We start from the raw sequence: 20,864 nt of genomic DNA, 5'->3' as shown, positions 1-20,864 counted from the left end.
TACTACAAATATCAAGGTTAAAATATTGTTACTGTATTAAAATCATGGTAAATTTATTGCGAGGGCAAGTAAAACTATTTAAGAAAACAAAATCCCACCAGGTCCCCTAAGGGGCTCCATACATGGCAGACACTGAAAGCGACTTCATAAATCATTAAATCATGTTAACAGGCAGCTGGTGATACGCACTGCTAGCTGAACTAGGCCTCAGATGCAAAGAATAGTTTAAAATATTTTTAAATCTTAAAATGTTGCTCAAAATAGAATTAAGCAACAACTACAAGCCAGAACAAATGCACAGTATGGCCATTTTTCTGCATAGTCTTGCTCCAAACCTTTTAATATTTTTGACTGACAGGCTAACATTGACTAACTTGCATTTCCAAACATTCAGAAAAAGTTATACAGTATTGGTTATGTGCAATGGTCATTTTTCAAGACCCGACAGATCATGAGATTTTTTGAGGAAATATGAATAAAGATTATTCTATGACTCACTGTATTAAAATACAGTTTTATTTTTTATTAGGAAAAACATTTATTGTGCATTTCAACATTTAAACAGGTTAATGCTTTCATGGTGTATTCCTAAAAGCATGATTATGTGCTTATATATTGTATTTTAGTAAGGCCACAAGCACCCAACAACAGTTAAAACAGGACATACTTCACAAAATAACATTACATTTACTAAAATAATGGCAAAAATGATAAATGGCTTAGATCTTCCACTGGAAAAGGACATTGAAAATAAATTATATAATGTGGTCCCAAAAGAAGTTGGAAAAAGAAACAGATGCTATATGGCTAATACTGTATCAGAAATCATGTGTCACAGAGAATTTGTTCACAAAACCTCAAAATAAACAGTCCATACAAAAGAGTATGACCCTCAGGCTTAAATGTCTACATACTTTAGTGACATAAATACATGCAAAGAAGCCTAAATAAAATTTGACAAGATCAATATAGTGTACAAAAATATCAAAAAATCATTTGGCACACAAACAAAATGTCTAGTCGATACCCCAATCAGAAAAATAAATTCCTCTAGAACATAAAAATATACTACCAAGTTTAAATATTTATTGTGCGCTTCAAAGAAAGGAAATCTGGCAGTATCTAATTCAAAGTTTAGCAGATAACACTTCTGTCAATAAAAAGTTTTTAAGCCTGCTCTTAATAAATTCCAAGAGGGGGAGTTCTCTCTCCTGGACAGGGCCGTTGCCCCAGGGCCTGTGATGAGGGATGGGATAAAAATGTGGCCAGCATTGGTCTGTTTTGGCAAAAATGTTCAGTGGCTGCAGATCAGGATCTAAGGAAGACTTTTGTGTAAATATGCCTCAGTGCAAAAAGATTTCATAAGTGCAGAAGTGTGTTGGAGACATGCAAATCCAGTATTTGACTGATCTTCTCATTCTGTCCCATCCTGGGGTCTGTCGATTTGACATTTCCATTGGAATTTGTGGTAAGGGATTGTTTGAAATGTAGAAATATTTTATAGTAATCTATCAAATGGACTAAAAAAAAAAATCACACAACATACTCTTAATTATCATTGATCCAATCAGGACATTGCACTGCTCCAGATATCCACCCCTTTACCCTCTGAATAAATATATCATCCATCCTCACGGTGATTTTTCTCATCCTCAAATTCCTTCATTTTCATTGATCTCTCTTTCTACCCTCTCAATATCATCCTCTTCAATGCCATCTAACTGGGTCCTGGAGGTGACCTCATTCATTGGGGAAGAGTTGTCTTCCTCCACAACCATCTCTGTTTCTGGGGTTTTCGGCTGAAAAATAAGCATCACATTAAAATAATCAAAATACAAAAATAGAACACATTATATTATATTGGACAGGTAAGATACCATCATGTCACATTAGTATTTTATGTATTTAAACCTCTAAGGCAAATAAGGCAAAAATATTTCCAGTTAATCATGACATGAGTTAGACTAGGTGATGCATGTAGTTTTTTTATTTTATATATATATGTATTGATTTGAAAAACAGTATTACACAAACAGAACATACACACACTGAATCAATTTAAAAAAACTGCATGTCCCTGCCCCTCAACATCTCCCCCATCCAACATCTTTAAAAAAAAAAAAAAAAAATCGAATACAACAAATATATACCAAAACAAAATGTCTCTCTCCACAGCCCGTCACTGAGCACCCTCCAAAAAGGCCAAAAACCTGCCCCATTTCTTGTCAAATGCAACCGAACTGCCAAGCCGTCTATACGACATCTCTTCAAATGACGCTACCTTGCCCAATTCGGTGCACCAGTCATATAAATGAAAGTTACTCATCGAGTTCCATCCCCTCAGGATTATCCGTCTCCCGATCATCATGCCGGTGAGGATCCACCACTTTACAAACCCATCGGCTATATCAATAACCACCCCATCACCCAACACACAAACTCTGGGAAAGAACAGAACTTGAGTGCCCAGGACCTTGCAAACAAATTACTGGACTCTCAACCAAAACTCCTGAATCCTCGAACAAGACCAGAAAACATGTGTTAAATCTCTATCCTCCAACTGGCGCCACCAACAGGTGGGTGTGTCTTTTAAACAAAGCCTATACAATCTAGAGGGTGTGAAATATAATTGATGCAAAATCTTAAAATTGCATCAGACACACCCTTGCATCTCTAAATGTAGACTAGATGTTTTTTAGAATCCTAGTCCACACTCCCTCCTCCAATACCAAGATTAAATCTTTCTCCCATAATCTCTTGAGAGAAGTTGAAGTTCCATCCCCCAGACTGAATTAGCAGTGAGTAATACATTGATGCCTCATGACCTTTTCCAAAAGCATTAATCACCACTTCCATAGTATCTGCCGCTTTAGGAAGCTTTATGTAGCTTATTGAAATTTAATCTGGGAGGTTTCCCCATTACAAATGAAGGACTTTGCTATGCTATCAAAAGATTATCATAAGAGAGGGGGACATCTACAGGGAGATATTGTAGCAGATAGTTGAATTTTGGAATACAATTAATTTTAATAACATTAACCTTCCCAATCATCGATAAATGTAATGAAGCCCACCTGTCCACATCCCTCAAAAAACTTTTAATTAAGGGGTCAAAATTAACTCTAAATCACACAATTTTGCTGGGAATAAAATGCCCAAATACTTTCTGCCCTGTTTAAGCCACTGTAAAGTGCCCGGCTGAAAAGCCATAACTGGGCATATGCTGTCAGAGCCAAAGCTTCGGATTTAGACCAATTGACTGTATCCTGAGAACTCAGAAAATGAATTAATTATTCTGTGGAGACAAGGCATAGATGGTTCCAGGGCAAGACAGAACAATAATGGGGAAAGAATGCAACCCTGCTGGGTGCCCCTGTACAGAGTAAAATAATCTGAAATTAATCAATTTATTTGTACCGCCACTACCACGTCTTTATAAAGTAAAATCCAATAAAAGTATTCCCGAACCCATATATTTCCAAAATCCTGAATGATAATCCCATTCTACCATATCAAACACCTTTTCGGCATCAAGTGAGATCGGAGTCTGATCATTTGCCACTGACCACATGATATCGATGAAATGCCTAATGCTACCAGAAGAGCTGCAGCCCCAAATGAACCTCACGTGATCTGTATGTATAAGAGATGTCATAACTTTAATTAATTGGTTAGCCAAAATTTTTGCCAAATTTTAATTACCTCGTCAATCTCCTCCAAGATTATCTCAGAATTGTTTCGCTCAGTTGACAGTTTAGGGAGATCTAATGGTTCCACAAATTGTCTAATATCTTCATCAGTAGATGAAGACGTGGAACTATAAAGATCAAAATAAAATTCCTTAAAAGCATCATGAATATCAATGGCTGAGGTAAAAATTTCAAACCAGCAGATGTCACTGAGGGAATGGTAGAAAAAGCCTCTCTCTGCTTTATATAGCCAGCAAAAAGCTTCCCTGCTTTGTCCCCCGACTTGAAGTATGACTCTCCTGCCCTGAATAACCAAAACTTCACTTTCCGTGACAAAATAGTATTATATCTGTATTTCAATCGGGTCAATTCTCTGAGGCCATCAGACGAAATTCAGCAGTTCAGTTCTGTCTATGTACTTTTAATATTCTCTTCCAACTCCACAAGTTCTTGTGCTGTGGATATTTTGATGAATGAGGCATACTGTATGATCCAACCCCTAAGAACTCTCTTAACTGCCTCCCAAGCCACGCCCACAGAGGATACTGATGACCAGTTGGTCTCCATATAAACATTGATTTCAGCCTTTAACATTTGTTGGTGCTTTAATGTATCCCTTTTTCAAAATCCTGATTTCCAACTAGGATTTCTTTTTCTCCATAAATGCCCACCCCTCTAAATTCAACAGGGTGTGATCTGAGACTAAGATGTTTCCAATTAAGCAATCGACAACAGATGAAATAAGGGACTTAAATATTTTTTTTTATTTAATGTACTGTTGAAAAAAATGTATAGTCTCTACCAGATGGGTTCAAAAGTCTCCAAAAAGTCTCCTGTGAAGCGTCAATGTTGCTATAGGGGGCTTACAAACTTTTGCTTCACTATGATGGACTGAGTCCATCAAAAAATGTAGGTTTCCCAATATTATGTCACGAGGGGTGCCAGTGGCTGCAAGATCAATAAAAAAGCCCTGATCATCAGCATTAGGTGTGTAAATATTAGCCAAAAATCAACATTTGCCCCTGAATTTCTGCTAAAACAATAATGATTCTTCCTAATATATCTTTAATCTGTTTGAGACATTTGAATTTTAGATGCTTACTTATCAATGTAATGACTCCCCTGCTCTGAGCAAGCACTAAAGAAAAAATGTCCACCCCATATCTTCCCAAATTTCTCAGCTTCCTGTGGGGAAAGATGCATTTCTTGAAGAAACACTATATCATATCTCTTACATTTAACAAAATAAATAACCTTCCTTCTTTTTATGGGGTGCTCCAACCCATTCAAGTGTAGAGAGATAATCAACTCATATTAACATTTGACATTATGTCATGTTAGGAAAAATATATTGTGTCTCAAAAATAACATTTATAAAGACCACATTCCCCATTAGTGCAACAATTAAACCCTGAACTTCCCCACGAAACAAACAAACAGAATAAAAAACATGCGCATTAACCCTGTGCATGACAACGCCAAACCGGCATCCATCCCTCGAAACTCAAACAGTTCATGTCCATGCCTACAAGAGCCTCTGTAACAACCTTGACTGAAGACTGGCTTCTATAAACATTTTGTGAGACAGAAATACTTAACAGAAAATAATCTATAAAACAAACTCCAGCCAATAGGCAGAATAAACAAAGAATGTGTAGATTAATTCACAAAACTGTAATAATTCTGCAGAACCTAGGTTGGGACTCACCTGTTTTCGGTACACATAACAGGCAGCCACTGCGACCATGGTGGACTCCCCCACAAATCCTGCCAATAAAGATCCCACTCCCAGTGTGGCACCATGCACCCTGCACAACAAAAACATCACCAAAATCAAATGCAATTTCAACACATGCATAGATCACCAAGTCAATCTAAAGCACCAGGATAACATAAACCAGCTGCACAAGATTAATGACAAAGTCAAAATGCCTAGTTGTAGTGCAGTGATGTTGTGATCAACAGAACATATTAAAGTAACAGTCTCTATTTATAGTGATGAACTTACTGTTCCAGCAGCTTGCATGGAGCTCTGAGTCATTATTCATTCAAAAACAGCAGACAGGGAATCTAATCTGCTTATTTTTAGATGCACTAAAATTTCAGAGGCAGCATGGCAGCAAATTAGTTCCCAGATCTCAGACTGAGCAGAAAAGCACACTGAACAATCTGTAAGCACAAGGTAATTTGAATATGATGCATTTTGTTGCTGCAGTTTACCAGATGTGTGTGTACTAATGCTGTACATATTACAATTTTATCTATCTTATGGGGTTTCTGATTAACAGGTTCTACGAAATGTGAATTACTTTGCATCTACATGAAAAGACCAACATTATTCACTCAAATGTTGTCCTAACTAACCTAACAGTGTTGTCTGAATCAACAATTTCATATTGAAAAATGTTGCCAATTTGCAAGTCTGGTTTATTTAAATAGTACTCAAATATAGATAATTTTTTTCCCGCACCAAAAGCTATCGTATCGCTTTATAATGCTACGTTCACACCGGACGCGAATAGCGCGTCAAATTCGCGCCTACCGCGTCTAGTTATACGCTTGACCACTTTGAATCCATTCCTGCGTCAAGAGCGAAATTGACGCGCGTAAAAAACGAAAGTTTGAAGCGAAATTCGCGTCAAACGCGTGAATGCACAAAATGCACCATTCGTGCGTAACGCGCCAGACGCTCAATTCGCGCCGCAGGAATTTTTTACGCGCGTAACGCGTCTTTGCATTGACTTAACATTGAAATCACTCGCGCCTGACGCGCTATTCGCGTCCGGTGTGAACGCAGCATAAGACATTAATTTAACTTGTTGGGTTGTATGGATGACGTTTATGCTGACTGTCTGTGATTTTTGGAGCTTGAAAAGTCGGATCACCATCCACTTGCCTTTTAAGGACCTACTGAGCAGAGATATTTTTCTATTTTATTTCAAATGTTTTCTGGTGAAGAAAGAAAGTCAAACACACCTGGGATATCATGATGGTGAGTAAATGAGAAAATATTTTTTTTTGGGTGAACTAACCCTTTAACTTGCAAGATATACTGTACATCTATTCAGAGGCAAATAATACAGTTAACTGCATGTAAAAGTAATTGAAATGGTAACAAAATGAAAGCTCTCATATTGTGATTGATAGATGGTTCAACAAGAAATTAGTATGTCTCTCAACAAGAATTTTAGCATTTGGTGAACAAACAAATTCACATTCTGTTCTGTTGAAAATTTTTAAGTTTTTGAGAGATAAAAAAAGCAGAATTAAAACATTCAAAATAAAAACGAAATATTCTATTACATTTTAGCACCTTCCTTGTTGATTCTAATGAAAGAAGACAGGAAATACAGGTACTGATCTCATAGAAGCATGAGGCAGGTGACAGCGCTCTTTAAAATGTTGCGGTGTGTATACCAACCCCATGTAAGGCAGCACCAGAAGGCTTGTGACGAGAACAATTATACGCAGTACAGAACTGGGTGCCAGCACAAACGTTTTCTTCAACGTCATTAACCAGCCCGTCAGATGAGCTCGAACAGTCACTGCATAACACACAGATAAAACAAAGATGACATGGCTGTAATGACATGCATCCATACAGTAAAATGGATAGTCAACATTAAAAATATTGATGGGCATTTCAATGTGTAAATCAAGTCATAAAATAAGCACAATGGTGAAAAAAAACTGGTACCTGGCAGAGGGAAGAAGGAAAAGATTCTCAGAGGAATGATGCAGAGTTGTGCAAAGTCCATGTCCACCCCGATGATGTCTACGAGTATTCGCTCCGAAACATAAGGGGTCCAGAATATAATGAAACAAAGCTGGCAAAAAAGACAAAACAACATAACTAATAAGCCAGACAACATTGCTAAAATAGGAGCACAATGACATCATGCATCATCATGTCAAAAAAATGGATCTAATAAATGAATAAATACTAGGTCATATGTAAATTTTTATTTACCACTCATGTCTTGTGCAATTTTTTTCATTCTTTTCATGACAAGTTTACGGAAACCTTGGATGTGCGCATATGTTTTGTCTATTTCTTGTTTATGAGAGTCTTCCCATTCCAGCAAGAGCATATTCTGAAACTGACTCAAGCCATGTCTGCTCAACGCCCTGCCTACGGGGCATTCCTCCAATTGGCACAGCCGTCAAGTCTGGCACAGGTATGACACACAAGTTAACAATGAAAGACCTCTACATTTGTTCAAGTTAACCTTCAAATAGTCCTGGCCACAAACACCCTGTTTGTAAAAGCCATGCAGATGCCAGTCTTTAAAAGATGAAGTGTAAACTTTTTTGGATGTTAAAATACATTCCACAATCACAGCTTAATATTCCAAGACAACTATAAGCATGCCATTTGTAAGTTGATTACACCAAAGTGTGTACACTGTGCAACTGTGGCGCTATCAGAACATTGCTCTGTTCGCTTTGAACATTCTGACCAGCCCAACATAGCAACATTGGCTCAACCATTTGCATGAGTTTGTGAAATATATACTGTATCATCTCTGTTTGGTCAATGGAAGACGGGGAAGTGTTCATGAAACCTGTCTGAAAACTTGTATGATGGGACAAGCACATAAATGCATGCTCAACCTGGGCTATAAAGACAAACTACCAAGTTTATGTGTTTGTAGCTTTTACATCAAAGAGTATTTTTGTTGCCAAGTTAGAATGATATATTTATTCTAATTTATGGGAATACCAACTTTGAAAAACTTTCTGGGGTAAATACTTCTGGCAGCATTTTTCCTTGACCTCAAACATTTCATGACCACAAAATAAATAAATAAAATAAAACCCACCTTATGCAATTTGTTATTGTATGTTGCTGGGTTAGCCTAAATCAAAGATATTCCAACTATGCCAGCTTATTTATTATTTTTTCTTTGTAATCACTTTGAGACAAGAACCAGCAGCCAAAGATCTTCAGGCTGTTTTAGAGATGCCTCAACTGGAGGTGCAGGTGTTATATCCTCTTTCAGAAATATGGGTGTGCCTGAATCTGCCTGCCTACATGTGCTCTTAATGCCCAATTGATTTTACCTTCCATTACATAATTACACAACATGCATCTACATGTCATGCAATTCCAGACAAAAAAAACTAGAAAGCTTTTGGTCAGTTTTCTGCATGGCAACAGCATTGCTTATATACATTACATTTCACAGGCAACAGGCCTTTTTTATTTCACACGACTCGGCATGTTGGAATTGCTCAACACCTGTTACATAAACTTATTTTGATGACAAATACACTAGAAAGCCAACTTGTGTAATGCACAAGATCCTTTTTTTATTCATGAGCAGCATCCCTTAAACAAAATCTTAACCATATGTGCAACATATGTGACCAATTGTAAGCAATTTTCTGAGACAGACCGTAGGACTTGCATAATAACATCAATTATGGCTCCTTTTGGCCTGATGGTATTTGTATGCAGGCCCTGTGGTAAGATCAGCATAAAACAACACATCACGAATAGGTTTGTGGCAATGTAGGAACTGAAGTCGGTGCTTCTTTAACATATGGCATGTTAAACATGCAAGTTTGATTCAAGTGTAGGACAGGACCCATTTGTTAATTTGGAACCTGTGATTTGGTCAGCCCGACAATCCTTGGTATGTTTTACCAAAACAAATATCCTCTGGCTAACTACAGAATTATGTAGGGCTAAATGCACTTTTTTCAGTGTGCCTGTAGAGTGACATACTATTCTTCATTGTATTCATGCCTTTAGACAAGATTTTTCAAATTCATATACTGTATAATATATAATAAAGAGCACCTATTATGGTTTTTAAAATATTACCTTTCATGTAGTGCATTATATAGCTGTTTGTGAATGTAAAAAAGTCTAAAAAGTTAAAAAAAATCTAGTTATTGACTCCCAAAAGAACGAACCGAATCTGAACACCTGAAACAAGTCGTTGGTAATTTTAGACAAACCTAAGTAATTAGGTAACAAAAAACCCGCCTCTGGTCATAATTTGCTGCTTGCAAACAGCTTTGACCCACCCTCAAACACTAAACTAAGCGGTAGACCAATCACAACAGACTGGGTCATCTGACCAATCAGAGCAGAGTAGGCACTCTGAAAGGAGGAGTTTAGAATGAATACTTTAGTACGGATCATTGAACGAGTCGTTTTGACACTGGGAAAAAAAGGTAATACTGTAATTTAAATTATGAGCAAATAAGTGTTTTTTGACCTTGGATGCATGTAAATCGATTGTATGAGACCTTTAAAACTAAATTAGGCATGTTTAAATACCACAATAGGTGCATGCTGTTTGACTTCATGGAATATTTGTTATTTTAATATTTGTTGTTATGTGTCACACTGCAAGCCTATCTAAGTAAACTGCAAAAAAAAATCTAAATTATTCAAAATTGTGAAAAAAAAAGCATGCATTGTCTGCTAAAAAAAGAAATGTAAAATAAATGGTGACCAGTTACAGCACATAAAATATACACTTTCCTGGATACATGCAATTTAACCAAAAAAATCTGTTGGAAAAAAATGCTTAAAAGTTAATAGAATTTTTATTTGTCAAAACCACTCATTTTTAAATCAAATCTATATAGATGTTTGATTAAAAAGTCTTACCGCGAAGGAGAGAATCAAGCAGCAGAGAGTGAATCTCTTGATGTGAGATTTGGTGACCGGCAGACCACCAACTAATTTATTTGAAGGGATGTTCTGTTAAAAATTAGGACAGATTCAGTTAAAGGGATAGTACACCCCAAAAAAAAATTTAATTCTCTCATAATTTACTCATCCTTATGCCATCCCACATGTGTATGACTTTCATTCTTCAGCTGAACACAAATGGAAATTTTTAGAAGACTATCTCAGCTCTGTTAGTCCATTCAATGCAAGTGAATGGTGGCCAGAACTTTGAAGCTCCAAAAAGCACATAAAAGCATAATAGAATAATCGATATGACTCCAGTGGTTGAATCTATTTCTTCTAAAGCAATATGACAGGTGTGTGTGTGTGTGTGTGTGTGTGTGTGTGTGTGTGTGTGTGTGTGTGTGTGTGTGAAACAGATCACTATTAAATTTTTTTATTGAAAAAATTTATCACTATTTTTATTATAAAATCTCCACTTTCACTCTCACTTCCATATGCTTATTTAGTTTTTTGATGATTTGCATTCATCATGCATATTGCTACCTACATGTTGGGGCTGACCAAAGGTGGAGATGTTTAGTAAAAAAGTACTTAAATATTGATCTGTTTCTCATCCACACCTATCATATTGCTTCTGAAGACAGATTTAACACCTGGAGTCATATGGATTACATGTGTGCTGGCTTTAGTGGTTTTTGGAGCTTCAATGTATTGTTCACCATTCACTTGCATTGAATGGACCAACAGAGCTGAAATATTCTTCTAAAAATAATTTGTGTTCTGCAGACAAAAGAAAGTCATACGCATCTGGGATGACATGAGAGAATTTTCATTATTGGGTGAACTATCCTATTTTATCTGTAAACCACAATGATTTAAACAATGTGAGCAAACAGGTTTTAAATGCAAAGTTAAACTATCATGCTTGTGTGGAAAAATCTCATGTAATGTTCAATCCATGTTTGAGAACTTGCTTCTCTGATATAAATCTATCAAACTACAGTATCTTAAACAATACTGGTGTTGTTTGTCACAGCCCAAATACCTTTCTGTCATCATCACCCTTCAAAAACAAGCTGCTGTTCCTATTCTCTACTTGAACATTGTGTACTAGTAATTATAAAAGCTGCACTTAAAGTTACAAAACAAGTTCTCCCTAACCAACACCATTCACTCACGCCAATGCAGCCGCAATTAAAACATAATGGCTTTCTTTGCCACAGAGAGGTGACCCTGGTTATGTCTGTAATCAAAATCTGGCAAACCCAAACATGTTTAGGCTGTGGGGTAAAATTTCCCAAACCCCTGGCGCTTTGCTGAATGTTTGTCTGACTATTTGTGTTTGGGTGTTGACTACAGAACTTTCCAGAGCCTCGGGAAATACCAAAACATGTTGCTGTGATATGGTTTTAAAAAATTAAGGTAAGAAAAGTCTTCAATAAAAAGCTTTTCCAAACACTAAAAGACAGTGATCTAAGCTAAAAACAAAATATGAGTGGTCCTCAACAGGTTTTGCTGCCTAGCTATTAAAAATTATTCTTGGATGAATTGCTAAGTAAAGTAGCCACGTTTCATTTCTGACCTGTTTGAATAGTCCAAGAAAAAACAAAAATATACCTACCTTATCAAAAGCTGGATAGACAGCTCGCAGTTCTGTTAACCAGCCATAGGGCATGTGACCCACAGGATATGTGGCAGTGAGGACTGCTACTGCCTAACAGAGACACACAGTTCAGTTAGGACAGACTGCCTTGTGTTACGGATGACTGTATAGCAGCACTCAACACTACTCACTTCAGTTGATGCAGTGCTGCCTTTAAGGTCCCGTGAGACGAACAGGTTGACGATGGGCCTGCTGATGCGCTGAGTTGCCAAAATGAGTGCAAGCGGCCACCAGAAACTGAGCATCTTCCTTACAGTGGCATCACCCTGGACATGACCACAACTAAATGGCATATAGGATACTGAAAACAAGCTCTTTTAAAACTTGCTAGAAAATACATTTTATTAAATCAACCTAAGGTCCAAGCTGTTTAGATGGTTGACCAGCTGAACAACCAGCTATTTAGGACATAGCTGAGCTGGTAGATTATCTATGTCAAGCAGGTTAGAAATAGTGGATGACCTTGGACCATCAACAGGTACCATGTTCCAAAACTAGCTTAACTACCTTGAGATGGTAAGACCTGGTTTTTTTTTTTGTTTTCCCAGCAGGGAAGTCATATTGAATAAAACCTGCACATAATGTGTACATATTTATACCTGTGTTTATATCTATAGTTTGCTTTGTGATCTTTTTCTGATATTAGATTATGGAGTACAATTGCTAGATGAACATACCCCCTGATCGGGACTACTTGATTCAGGGATGTTGTCATGGATTTTGTGGTAGTAGCCCAGTCCAACGATGGTGAAACGCACCAGAGCGCCCATGTACAGAGAGAGAATGGGAATAAGAAGAGGCTCTAAACATTCCAAGTTACTTTGGAGAAGGATTGCCACAAATATTATCTGCAGGAAAAGAGACATCAATTAAACAGTTTTATTTGTGTGTGTGTGTGTGTGTGTGTGTGAGTGTGTTCAATGAATTAAAAATAGGAATATGCTGTATTTGTAGGTGTTATCCACCTATACATAACAAGAGCTCTTTGCTACATAAAACAAGAGTTCAAAATGCCTTTTTATCTTAGTTTTTAAAAATTACTAGATAAGAACAAAATACAGCAAACATACATAATGTGGCAAAGAATATATATATATATATTTATTGGGGATGTCATGCGTTAATTTCGTGCTTTTAATTATATACAAAATTAAACGTCTTTAAAAAATTACCCAATTAATCAATTAACGCAAGCACAGATTCTCCTGTTCAATCTGTATTATATATTTAGAATAGGCCCAACATATTATATTTATAAATGTAATTAATTTTTTTTAAAAATGTAATCGATTGACAGCCCTAATGTATATGTGTGTAATATATATATATATATATATATACACACACACACACACACACACACACACACACACACATACTACCGGTCAAAAGTTTAGAAACACACTCATTCTTTATTTTACTTACATTTTAGAATAATTTTTAAGTCATCAAAACTATGGAATAACATAAATGAAACTATGGGAGTTATGTTGTGACTAAACAAAATCCAAAATAAATCAAAACTGGGTTATATTTTAGCATCTTCACCCTTGGCCTAGAATTTGCAGAAATGTAATATTGACATTTACTCAACCAACTTCTTGAGGTATCACCCTGAGATGCTTTTTAGACAGTATTGAAGGAGTTCCCATCTATATTGAGCACTTATCGGCTGCTTTCTTTATTATTTGGTCCAAATCATCAATTTCAAAAACTTTTTTTTATTACATTTTTGTTTTATAATGAAATAAATTAATAGGGTGGCACAATTATATTTTTGTCTACAAAACTAATTTCAAACATTTAAGCATACACCTTCAGATCAAAAGATTTTTAAGATCATGAGAAACATTTCAGGCAAGTGTTTCAAAACATTTGACCGGTAGTGTATATACTGTACATATACATATTATATATACAGTTGAAGTCAGAAGTTTACATACACTTTGGTTAAAAATGAGTTTTAATGACATCAACCTCTCCACAGATTTCATATTACCAAACTATAGTTTTGGCAAGTATTTTAGGATATCTACTTTGTGCATGACATGAGTAATTTTTCCAACAATTGTTTACAGACAGATTCACTTTTAATTGACAATATCACAATTCCAGTGGGTCAGAAGTTTACATACACTAAGTTAACTTTGCATTTAAGCAGCTTGGAAAATTCCAGAAATGTATGTCAAGCCTTTAGGCAATTAGCTTCTGATAGGCTAATTGGAGTCAATTGGAGATGTACCTGTGGATGTATTTTAAGGTCTACCTTCAAACTCTTTGCTTGACATCATGGATCAAAAGAAATCAGCCAAGACCTCAGAAAAAAATGTGTGGACCTCCACAAGTCTGCTGGTCCGCTCAGGAAGGAGACATATTCTGTCTCCTGGAGATGAACGTAGATTGGTTCAAAAAGTGCAAATCAATCCGAGAACAACAGCAAAGGACCTTGTGAAGTTACTGGAGGAAACAGGTAGACAAGTATCTAGATCCACAGTAAAATGTGCCCTATATCATCATAAACTGAAAGGCAGTTCAGCAAGGAAAAAGCCACTGCACATAGGGACAAAGATCTTTTTGGAGAAATGTCCTCTGGTCTGATGAAACAAATATTTAACTGTTTGGCCATAATGACTGTCGTTATGTTTGGAGGAAAAGGGGTGAGGCTTGCAAGCCAAAGAACACCATCCCAACTGTGAAGCATGGGGTGGCAGCATCATGTTGTGGGGGTGCTTTGCTGCAGGAGGGACTGGTGCACTTCACAAAATAGATGACATCATGAGGAAGGAAAATTATGTGGATATGACATTTTTGACCCAAGTTAAACAATTTAAAGGCAATGCAACAAATTGTATGTGAACTTCTGACCCACTGGAAATGTGATGAAAGAAATAAAATCTGAAATAAATAATTCTATCTACTATTATTCTGACATTTCACATTCTTGAAATAAAGTAGTGATCCTAACTGACTTAAGACAAGGAATGTTTTCTACGATTAAATGTCAGGCATTGTGAAAAACTGAGTTTAAATATATTTGGCTAAGGTGTATGTAAACTTCTGTCTTGAACTGTGTATATATATATATAAATACAGATTTAACAGCAAGAATCTTGCTATTGTTACCTGTGCAACAACATCAGAGATGGAGGCAGAGCCCACCAGCAGGCTGTACTTGTGCTTTAGAAGGATGCCTGCATGAATCCATGCCTTTAGAATAAAATACAATCAAAACAAATGTAAAAAGAAAGAAATAACAAACAAGTATATAACAAAAGCCTTCTTCTACTAAAGAGATGCTAAGAATAGCATATACAAGTCACACTTTTTAGTAGTATGTATAATGTACACAGACAGACCGACAGAGAGATAGGTATTAAAATTAAGAGAATACATTATGTTGTACTCAATTAGACCATCAGAAGATTACGCTGTGCCATTAGATGTTTGAATTTCAGGTCAGATATTTTTATGCTGTGGCATTCACTTCCCTCAACCACTCCAGGTTATTAATAGAGGTTCACACTCACCATTGCATCTAATATTGGAAATACTGCAAGGTACAGGAAGGCCTTCCTCGTCTTATTTCCGACTGATTCATCCACATGGTGAAGCTTATTTATGATGTAGTAACCCAGATCTGTGTAAGCTGGAAAAAATATGGCAATTTAAACAAAATAAAGAATCACAATATTATAATATTTGGGAATCATAAGTCCCAAATCTGTAATTGTTTGGAATATCAAGTTTCTCTACTAAATTGGGCATGAGACATAAAGCCAGACCTACCTATGAGTATGTGGAAGACAATGGCAATGATCCCTGCCACGACCATGCAGAGGACAGCTTTGGCTCTCTCCCTCTTGCTGTTGACAAGCACGAGACCCACACTCTTGAAGTCGCTCATGGGTCCAGTGAAGAACTTCATAAGCGAGTATGCCAGACCATAGCTGGCCAACATCTCAACTCGATCCTCTTTTACAGATGCTATTCCTCTGTTCAGAGCCTGACACAAACATGAGGAAAAGGAATTTATTCAAGAAAAAGTTGACACTGACTGAAAAAATGCATGTCTATAGCACAAATGCAAGTTATTAACCGGTTTAATAGGTCTACTTACCCAACCCTAATCAAATAACTCCCTAACCCAAAGTATGTGCAATAGTAAAAGTGATGCCTGCCTCAGTAAGCACCATTAAATCTACATTTAGCAAACCAGGTGTGACTCAAAAGTCCCTGTTCAAAGGAAACAGTTGACAAAATGCCTATAAATGTGCATTTAATAAAGCTTCTAAAATCTAACGATAACATTTTATTTTACATTTTGAAATTTCACATCCTGATATGAGATCTTACTTGTACAGTACCAACCTATCAAGTGGTTTATACAACCTCTCTAACTGATGATGTTCCTCTTTAGCATCCCCTTAGAAAATACCACAGTGAACTGTACATTTAATATATTTGTATCAATTAACTTGAACATGCAAGCAAAGTCACTGTTGCTAATACAGCAGCACACATCTGCACAGACATGCGCACAACTGGTAAGTCAATTAACAGATTTCCAACTGTGACAAAAGATTTATTTAGATTTCTGCATTAAGCAAATGCTTTAAAATAAATGAGTGCATTTAAGGGATAAACTACATATTATCAGTCTATGCACTCCCGGTGACTTGGGACCCATAAACTTGGTACTGCTAAAAGTGTGCCCTACCAAAGAGCTACTGGAAAGAAAAGACAAAACAGTGTAGCCCAGACTATGTAGCATGAATCCAGTTTCCCTTCTATCCATATTCGTACAGCTGTCTATAACAGTAAGAACAAGAGAGACAATTGGAGACAATAAAACATCTGCTATATATAAATGAACAAGGTAGTTACATAAAACTAATCCTTACCCCTCTCTACCACGCACGCACACGCACACATACTAGACTGTCACTGTCCTAGGCACATGCTTGAATGTGAAGAGAAACAAATGCATTAGGGCTAGTTCTATTAGCTTCATACACAAATCAGTGTTCCAAGGATTAAAGCAGAGAGAAACGAGACATGGGCTGAAATTATGTCTCTGCCAAGAGATTAAGGTGCATCAAAAAGTAACTGACAAGCAAACTTGTTTGAGCAATCTTTCAGCAATACATTTTAGAGAATGTTTACAGTCTCTCTTGACACCACACTTCTCCAATATGCCAAAGCTCTCATAACAAATAGCAGAAAAATATATACACTGGCCCAGTTGCCCGGGCACTGATGCCAACAAAGTTATTATGGAGAGAGTGTAAAAGCATCTAGTTGAGGCATATAAGACGTAATCAACAAAAAACTTCACTCAAGCTCCTGCACATAACTCCGGACTGTTTACTCCAGTGTAATGACATTGCACAAACACAGTTTCTGACATCCATGGACCTGGTAGTATCACCAACTAATTGCACTGCAGGTTGTACTATGTGTGTGTGTGTGTGGTATGTTTTTTTAATGCACTTTATATCTTTTGTTGCGGCGGTTTTGTTTTTGCTTATCTGCTGAGGGTTACATACAATATGTTTATCTATTTAAAAAGGGCCCTTGTCCAAAAGATATGTTGGCCCTTATTAAATGAGGATAAATCTACTGTACCTGGAATCTAATCTTTCTCATCAGGGCTGTGCATTTCACTTTGACTCAGTAACCAGATCTTAACATGAAAACCTGTATATTCAGTGCACTTTTTCATTTTAAAAGTATGTCATCATATACAATAAGCTTTTATTTTTTTTGGCAGAAACCATAGTTTTAATGCAGTTACTACAGTAATATGGTGTTAATATAGTAACCATGTTTTAATTTCGAGGTTACTATAATTTTACTACAAAATACCATGGTGATACTATGGTTACTGTAGTAAACAATGATTATTTTTGTATGGTAAGGTTAGGGTTAGGTTTTAGGGGTAGGGGTTGGTGTAGAGCAGGGGTGGCCAACTCCAGTACTGGAGAGCCACTGACCTGAAGATTTTAGCTCCAACCCTAATCTAACATGATTTATCTAGGATAACTTAAAACAATTAAGGGACGGTGTGTTTGATTAGGGTTGAGCCAAACTCTGCAGGACAGTGGCTCTTCAGGACCGGAGTTGGCCACCCCTGGTGTAGAGTGTCTGGAGGACTATAAATAAAAACAAACTTGCTGTACTTATGCCTCCATATTGTTAGTTAGTATTTAATTTGCAAAAAGTATATTCCACGATTTGCACTGGGGTGCAAATAGCATCTAACATTATTTACACTTAATGCAAAGAAGATGCCCTTGGTTGCGATTTACACTTAGTACAATTAGCCTCTGGCTTACATGTATGCAACCTTTATGTGCTTTTTTTTAGCTTCAAAGTTCTGGCCACAGTTCACTTCCATTGTATGTAACTACAGAGCTGAAATATTCTTCTAAAAATCATTGTGTTTGGCAAAAGATAGAAAGTCATACACATCTGGGCTGGCATGAGGGTGAGTAAATGATGAGAGAATTTTCTTTTTTGGGTGAACTATCCCTTTAAGAGATGATCTTTGAGAACTGACTTCCCATTCTGGGAAATTCAATGATTAATTAAAAGTAAATGGTTATCCTTAAAGTGGTTGAATAAAAATCTAACTCGAAGAACATGCCGTTTGTATGGCATCGCTCGAAATAAAAAGGATTGATGGATACAGTGCAACTTCAAATTGTAATGATTAGTCCTAAAATACTTTTTGGTCATTTAACTGATACTTTTATAAGCAACTTACATACACCTGGGTAGTTTACATGAAATTTCAAATGTCCTGCCGTGTAACATGTTATACCAACATTTTATCGTTTATGTTAAAATATTTACGCATGAAGCTTTTCTGACTTATTAATTAATATAACAAGGAATATTTGTAGCTAAGCTTCAGAATTCATGTTACACATTAGGACTATTTAAAGAATTATAAAAAAAAGACCTCAAAGATTATTAATAAGGTAAAAAGCTTAAAAGAAATGGTGACCAGTTTCAGCACCTGAAATATACACGGACCCTTTTATATTTCTAAATTGTTTATAAATGTTAACCCAAAGATTTTATGTTGAAAAGTTAATATCCATATTTTAATTTTTTTTTTATTTTGTCAACAACACACTTATTGCAGGGACAGTCCATCTGGAGTAGCCAGGAATTTGAACCTATAACCTTTCAATTGCATAGTCTTTAGGAGGTGATATTAATTATTAATGACAAATAATTCATTTCTATACAGTATGTTACCACTCTGCCAGCAGTGGAGAAACCTGATTCTCTTCTTGCCTCTAAACACAAGTCCAATCACTGTTTTTACACACATTTCACCATTTTCCAGCATTTCGTGCACCTGGCAAGGCAAAATATTAGTCAAGAGTTAAAATGTATAATATCATCATTTCTTACCTGTTCTCCAAAGTCAATAGCTATATTAGTAATGGCAAGTGGCACCAGGAATCGAATGAGAGGCCAGTAGGCAGTGCGTGATAGACAGTCCATCGTGGAGATATTATTATTTTAATGCATTCATCCGCGTCGAGATCTCCACCGAAGAGTAGCGGTGCAACACCAGTCTGTGCTGTTTCCAGCTGTCTGAAGTCAAACTGGAAAAACAGAAGACATTCTCAGCTGTACTGTCATTCCCAGCGCTTCCGTGCAGGAGGAGACATAAGAAGCTCACCCAAACATTTCACTATGAAATCACCCTGCCATTCACCCGTAAATGAAGTCTCAGAGTCACGAAAGTCTGCTGTATGACATTTTTGCATTTTGGTATTAGACTGTATAAATATCAGGCCGAAGGACAGTCTGTTGCATGCGCGCATGTTTGAGATATTTATTCGCGTGAGAACACACGTGCTGTCACAGCGCCAATCCGTTCTCCAGCTGTTTACGTCACTCTTCATGATTTAAATAATCAGGATGGTACAAAAAATAAATCAAAGAGTTAGCAATGTATATTAGTATGTGTGCTAGCAAAACATAATTTAAATGGCATGTCATAGGAAATGTGTAATAAGTTGTAATGCAAAATAGCAAGTCTATTTTTGTATTCTGCTGACCTCTACTGGATGTAAGTGGGCATTACACTCAGTTGAAACTAGTAAATTACATGCATGTCAAAGTTTATTTGTCAAATGTACAACAGCACAACAACAACAGTACTTATTGACACTGAAAGGCGTTCACAATTTCCACATTTTGTTATGTTACAGCCTTATTCCAAAATTGATTAAATTAATTATTTTCCTCAAAATTCTACAAACCATACCCCATAATGACAACGTGAAAGAAGTTTGTTTGAAATCTTTGCAAATTTATTACAAATAAAAAAACGAAAAAAAAAAAAAAAACAGATACACATAAGTATTCACAGCCTTTGCCATGACACTCAAATTTGAGCTCAGGTGCATCCTGTTTCCACTGATCATCCTTGAGATGTTTCTACAACTTGATTGGAGTTCACCTGTGGTAAATTCAGTTGCTTGGACATGATTTGGAAAGGCACACACCTGTCTATATAAGGTCCCACAGGTAACAGTGCATGTCAGAGCACAAACCAAGCCATGAATTGTCTGTAGACCTCCAAGACAGGATTGTATCGAGGCACTGATCTGGGGAAGGGTACAGAAAAATGTCTGCAGCATTGAAGGTCCCAATGAGCACAGTGGCCTCCATCATCCATAAATGGAAGAAGTTTGGAACCACCAGGACTCGTCCTAGAGCTGACCACCCGGCCAAACTGAGCGATCGGGGGAGAAGGGCCTTAGTCAGGGAGGTGACCAAGAACCCGATGATCACTCTGACAGAGCTCCAGCATTTCTCTGTGGAGAGAAGA

At 36.7% G+C, this 20,864-nt stretch overlaps 1 protein-coding gene and 1 long non-coding RNA gene across 3 annotated transcripts; one reads left to right on the top strand and one right to left on the bottom strand.

The window, feature by feature from the left end:
- Window positions 1–474: 474 nt before the first annotated feature.
- Window positions 475–19,860, bottom strand: LOC127635138 (progressive ankylosis protein homolog B-like). Its single transcript, XM_052114934.1, has 13 exons — window positions 19,707–19,860; window positions 19,433–19,629; window positions 15,794–16,010; window positions 15,535–15,653; window positions 15,131–15,214; window positions 12,685–12,855; window positions 12,139–12,273; window positions 11,966–12,058; window positions 10,318–10,410; window positions 7,387–7,516; window positions 7,111–7,234; window positions 5,398–5,497; window positions 475–1,799 (listed from the first exon to the last, which is right to left on the bottom strand). Exons 2-13 carry the CDS (start codon window positions 19,523–19,525, stop codon window positions 1,653–1,655), a joined length of 1,506 nt encoding a protein of 501 aa, XP_051970894.1. The 5' UTR covers window positions 19,526–19,629; window positions 19,707–19,860; the 3' UTR covers window positions 475–1,652.
- On the top strand, window positions 5,703–12,789 carry LOC127635139 (uncharacterized). Of its 2 annotated transcripts, XR_007969441.1 has the most exons (4): window positions 5,703–5,871; window positions 6,648–6,681; window positions 7,772–7,867; window positions 12,654–12,789. It is a non-coding gene; the product is annotated as an uncharacterized LOC127635139 (long non-coding RNA). The 2 variants fall into 2 exon arrangements; XR_007969440.1 differs by lacking the exon at window positions 12,654–12,789 and having other exon boundaries at window positions 7,772–9,096.
- Window positions 19,861–20,864: the final 1,004 nt, after the last annotated feature.

The sequence above is a fragment of the Xyrauchen texanus genome, chromosome 42, assembly GCF_025860055.1.
Source record: "Xyrauchen texanus isolate HMW12.3.18 chromosome 42, RBS_HiC_50CHRs, whole genome shotgun sequence".
In the NCBI taxonomy this organism is placed as follows: Eukaryota; Metazoa; Chordata; class Actinopteri; order Cypriniformes; family Catostomidae; genus Xyrauchen; species Xyrauchen texanus.
The sequence above is the reverse complement of the archived record's forward strand: the minus strand, read 5'-3'. Positions and strand labels throughout refer to the sequence as shown.

Bases quoted from the DNA above. Each gene is read 5' to 3' on its own strand.
- LOC127635138 (XM_052114934.1), bottom strand. From the start codon at position 19,525: ATGGACTGTCTATCACGCACTGCCTACTGGCCTCTCATTCGATTCCTG. The intron at 12,856-15,130 runs GTAACAATAGCA...CTTTTCCTGCAG, and splicing joins TCTCTGATGTTGTTGCACAG to ATAATATTTGTGGCAATCCT. The intron at 12,059-12,138 runs GTGAGTAGTGTT...TGTCTCTGTTAG, and splicing joins GCAGCACTGCATCAACTGAA to GCAGTAGCAGTCCTCACTGC.